At 63.0% G+C, this 5,066-nt stretch overlaps 1 protein-coding gene across 1 annotated transcript; it reads right to left on the bottom strand.

The window, feature by feature from the left end:
• Nucleotides 1–3,239: 3,239 nt before the first annotated feature.
• On the bottom strand, nucleotides 3,240–4,850 carry LOC123242005 (carboxypeptidase N subunit 2-like). Its single transcript, XM_044669501.1, has one exon. It carries the CDS (start codon nucleotides 4,848–4,850, stop codon nucleotides 3,240–3,242), a length of 1,611 nt encoding a protein of 536 aa, XP_044525436.1.
• Between the last annotated feature and the right edge of the window lie 216 nt (nucleotides 4,851–5,066).

Raw genomic sequence — 5,066 nt, 5'->3', positions numbered from 1 at the left:
AGGCCCGTGGCGCCCGCTCCACCAGACCCAGTGACTTCATTCCTAAAGTGGCTCTGTGTTTCCTCCCGAGCATCTTAGATCCAGGGCTGAAGCGCTCCAGAGAGGGTTCTGAGTTCAACCTGTTCCTTTTACAAGTGGGGAAACTGAGGAAGCCCAGAGACAAGGCATGCCTTTTCCAGAGTCTCCCAGCCAGTGGCCACTGTCTGAGTCAGGATCTGAACCCAAGGCCCTCCCCACTCCAGCCTTTTTTCCTGCCAGGACAGATGTTGGTTAAAAGGAAAAAGTGAAGGAAGTCCCACTCACCTCCCTCGGAAGGCCACGGACACTTCCCAGAATATGTGTCCCGAGGACGGAGAGAAAACTCAGGAAGCCCAGACAAGCCCTGGGGCCCCACCGGTCAGGGTGCCTGGTATCTGGGCCACACCCTGGCCATTCTGGCCTCGGCCCTCTGGGTCCTGTCTGGCTGGAGAGATAAGCCGAGCTGGCCTCTGCTGTGCGCACTGTGGGCTGTTGGCTGACGAAAGGCAGGGGGCAGTGCTGACTGGGCAGCCCCGCCTCATGACTCCCGGGGAGCTGCGACCCCCATTCCCATCCCCCCTTCAGAGCCGGGCCTCTGACAAATGCACTGTGTGGGGCACAGAAGCCAGACCGGCATGTCCTGCCCAGAACTGGGGGGGAAGGAGAGCCTGGGAGGCAGGAGGAGGAACCTGCAGGGGCACCTTTGGGTTCCATGAAGATGGCTGGGATGAATTCTCTCTTTTGTCTTTGTATTCCCAGCAACTGACACAGGACGTGGCACACAGTAGGTGCTTGTGGTTCGTCTGCTTGATTCATGGGAGGATAAACTTCCAAATTAGAGTGTTATATTCGTATCCTGAGAAATGATGGATGCCACCTTTGAATGACAGGGGAGGCAGCTGGTAGGCATAGAATGTTCCCAGATGCCGTGAGCCAGGGGCAAATGTCGGTTGGCCTGGCAGTATAAATAACCCTGACAGCCATTTGGAGAGGTCTTTGGCCTTTGGTCTTTGGGGTTTGGTCCCTTGGGTCTTTAGTCTCTGAAACTTCCTAGCTGTTTAGGTCTCGGGGTCCCTGGGTGGTGAAGGGAGGCTGGGAGGTCTATGAAGAAGAGGGTAGGAAGAATCTGAATCTAGTGCCTGAAGACTGTGAGAGCTAGTACATCACCAAACACTGATAGTGAAAGGCTGAGAGAATGACATCATCGACACAGCTGCATCAAGAGCAGTCCTAGTCTCTGGCTTGGCTGTGGCCAGGCCGGGCCAGAAGGGTAGTGGAGAACAAAGCTCCCGCTTTTACTAAATCAAGAGCCTCCAGTCCTGATTGTCAACTAGCTACAGATGTTAGATTGGCAGGGTCTCCGATCCCCATTCCTTATCCTGTTTATCCATTCCCTGGTTCTAGATTCTAGATAGAGTGTTTAACAAGTACCTTCCTGAGTGGTCTCTATATCACGACCCTTGGGGGGGGGGGGGAGCTAACGCAGTCAGATATCGAATGTGATCCAAATCCAAGGCAAATCGAAAGCCCTGTCATAATTTATTCAACCCCAGGTGGGACCTGAAAGGGTTACCCGACCACCTAACCTTTTGGGGAAATTACAACAACCATCAAGGGTGATGGGGGTTGGTGTTCCTCCATCATCCGCAACTAGGGAGAGTACATAGATACACTCGCGTCACTGTATACCTCTATCTCCCTAGGCCCTTTTCTTTATAACAAGAGCTGCCCGGGAGAGCCCAGGCCAGCTCAGGAGGCTTTCCCTCTTTGGGGGTCTCTGAGTGGGGGGAGGGGGGGGGAACGCGCTAAGAAGAAATATAGGTCGGGATGCCTCTGGTTTGAAATCCAAGGGCCTGGGTCCTCCTCCCAACCCTGCCACCTACCACCTGCATGCCCTTGGACAAATCTGAGCCTCAGGGTCTTCATCGGAACGCACAAGGACTCGCTAAGGTCTCCTCTCACTCTCAGGCTAGCCTCCTTTGCTGAAAGACGCCTGGCTCTGAGAATCTGTGACCGACCGAAGAAATCTCCCCCATCTCATCCTCATCTGGAAAATGGGAGTAGCAGCGCCTGCCCTTGCCTACCGTGTTGTTGCGAGCACAGCTCTCCGGCTTCCCTAAAGCCAAGAAGAAATGGGAGCGAGTTCAGGAGCCCACCTCTACGTGGCTGGGTCTCTGCTGTTTCTCACTCACGCTCCTGCCGGGTTGTTTTGCCCTAAGAGGCTTCAGGCCTGAGGCTGCCTGACCACAGCCTTCCCCACCTCTCTGGCCCTGGGCCTCCAGAAGGCTCCATGGCACGGCATCCGACCCTGCCACCCAGAGGACCCGGAGGCTCTGGAGGAGCAGGGATTTCTCCAACCCCCCTCACCAGCCCCCAGCCGCCCACCTGGCTGGGCCGGCCAGTCAGAAGGTCTGCAAGCCAAATGAGAGCCTAAGTGGATCCCTGACTCCTGCCACCTCCTCAGTGCCAGCCAGGCTAGCCAGAAACTGATGGGCCGATGGATGGCCAGCAGAGGCAAGAAGGTCAGGCCGGCCTCTCTCTCTCCCACCCAGGTTCCCCTCATCTCCTGCCTCCTCTTCCTCCTCCAAGTTGTGTCTCTTTCCCTCCTGCGGAAAACCCTGGCGGGAGCCGCACTTCCCCCAACCCCATGTGCCAGGCAGACCTTCCCTGGGGGAGGCCCCAGCGCTCTCCCCTTCCGCCCCCTTCCTCTTCCGCCTTTTCTCCTCGAATGAAAACAGACCTGAAGAAAGACGGGCGAGCCCTGAGCCACCCGGGGCTCCTTTGTGGCCGCTCCGTCCCACAATGAGAGCTGGACGGCCTCCTTCCTTCTGCGGGTTGTGACTTTAATTATTAAATGGCCAGAAGAAAGCTCGGGGGGGGCCGATTCTTCTGCAGACACTGAGACAGCCTCAATAGGGACGTCCCAGAATGCAAGCCTGGCTCCGTCCCCGGCCCAGAGGCAGAAGGCCTGCTGAGAAGGGGCTGCGAGGGGAGGAGGGGAGAAAGGGCAGATGGAGGCTGGACAAAGGACCCCCGAGGAGGGGAGGAGAAGTGGGGGCCCCGTGGGGCGCAGGCGAGGCCCCTCCCAGGGAGCCTGCAGAGTCTCGTCATTTGGAAGCGCTCAGGAGCGCCCTTTCTTTCTCGGTTTCCTAGGAAACGCTCCGTCCCGGCCCCTGAAGAGCGAGTCGGGGAGCCCCGGGAGCAGACAGTCTCCCGCCACGCTAGCCCTCTCCGGCCAGGGCGTTGATGGAGATGGTGAGCCGGAGCGAGCCGCAGCTCGATTTCAGGAGCCATTCCTGAGTGGAATTGAAGGCGAGGCTCCGGGTGCCCGAGGTCTGCCTGGCAGACAGCTGAGCCCGCAGCCACCGGCACGCGTCCCGCTCGCACGCCAGCACCACCGTGCCCTCCGGGTTGCTGTAGGCGCACCGGGCGGGCGCTCGGCCCTCCGCGGCCGGCTCCCAGCCGCCCGGCTCGTCCTCCGCCCGGAGGGGCACCGGGCACACCAGCTGCTCCGGCCTCAGCGCGGGCAGCAGCTGCCCCCTCAGGTAGGGGGGGCCGGCGCAGTAGGTCTGCCGGTTGAACAGCCCCTCCACGTACTCGTGCAGCCAGCCCAGCAGGTAGGCCAGCCGGCAGTCGCAGGCCCAGGGGTTGCCGTGCAGGGCCAGGTGGAAGAGGCTGAAGTTGTCGTCGAAGATGCCGTCGGGGAGGCTGCTCAGGAGGTTGTGCGAGAGGCTCAGCTGCTCCAGCAGGCTCAGGTTCCGGAAGAGCCCCCCGTCCAGGGCCGTCAGGTTGTTGCTGCCCAGGTAGAGCTCGGTGAGGCGGGGCACGGGGCCGAAGAGGCCCGGCGGGAGGCTGCCCAGCCGGTTGTGGGACAGAGAGAGGACGCTGAGCCCGGACGCGCCCCCGAAGAGCCCCGCCGAGACGTTCTCCAGCCGGTTGTGGGACAGGGACAGCCGGGCCAGCTTGGGCGTCCCGAGGAAGAGGCCGCCGGCCAGCGCCCGGAGCGCGTTCCCCTCCAGGTTCAGGAAGGTCAGGTTGGCCAGCGAAGAGAAGAGGCCGGCGGGGAGGCGGCCGATGGCGTTGCGTTGCAGCCAGAGCCTCTCCAGGGCCCCCAGGCCCCGGAACACCTCGGGGGGCAGCTCGGCCAGCCGGTTAGCGTCCAGGAACAGCTCCCGGAGGCCGCCCAGGCCCCGGAACAGGCCGGGCGGGAGGGCGGCCAGGTGGTTGTCACTGAGCTTCAGGAGCTCGAGGCTGCCCAGGGGGGCCAGGAGCCCCTCCGGGACGTGCTCCAGGAGGTTCTGGGCCACGTTGAGGACCCGCAGGGCCCCGAGCGGCCGGAAGAGGGCCTCGGGCAGCCCCTGCAGCTCGTTCCCCTGCAGGTGAAGAGCCTCCAGGCAGTCCAGGCCCCAGAAGAGGTCCTCGGGGAGCCCCGTCAGACTGTCGAAGTTGAGGGTGAGCTTGCGGAGGCCCGTCAGGTTCCTGAAGGCCGTCCCGGGCAGCCCCGCCAGGGCGCTGCCCGTGATCTCCAGGTCCCGGAGCCCCGGCAGCCCGCCGAACGCCCCGGCCTCCACGCGCCGGAGCTCGTTGTTCAGGAGGACCACCTTGGCCAGCTGGCTGTGGTTGCCGAAGGCCCCGGGCCGCAGGGCCGCCAGCGAAGTCTCCACCAAGACCAGGTCGGTGGCCCGCTCGGGGAGGCCCGCGGGGATGGCGGCCAGCTCCTCCGCCGAGCACACCACCTCCCGCTGGAAGCAGTCGCAGCCCTCGGGGCAAGCCCGGCTCAGGCCGGCCAGCAGCGGGACGAGGAGGCAAGGCAGGAGGCCCGCCGAGGCCATGCTCCTGTGGGGAGGAAGAGGCCGACACAGCGGCGGGTCAGGCCGGCCTCCTGCGGGGCGCCCCCTCCCCGGGCCCATGGACCTAGAGGGGCGCCCCCGGGGGCCGGCACACCCCAGCCCTGGGCCGAGCTCAGCAGAGAAGCGGACTCAGACCAGCAGCGGGCTGGCCCAAGGCCACCAAGCTAGCATCCTGTGCCCCAGCGCCCGAAGGGCTCC

This window comes from Gracilinanus agilis, chromosome 3, assembly GCF_016433145.1.
Source record: "Gracilinanus agilis isolate LMUSP501 chromosome 3, AgileGrace, whole genome shotgun sequence".
Taxonomy (NCBI): Eukaryota; Metazoa; Chordata; class Mammalia; order Didelphimorphia; family Didelphidae; genus Gracilinanus; species Gracilinanus agilis.
The sequence above is the reverse complement of the archived record's forward strand: the minus strand, read 5'-3'. Positions and strand labels throughout refer to the sequence as shown.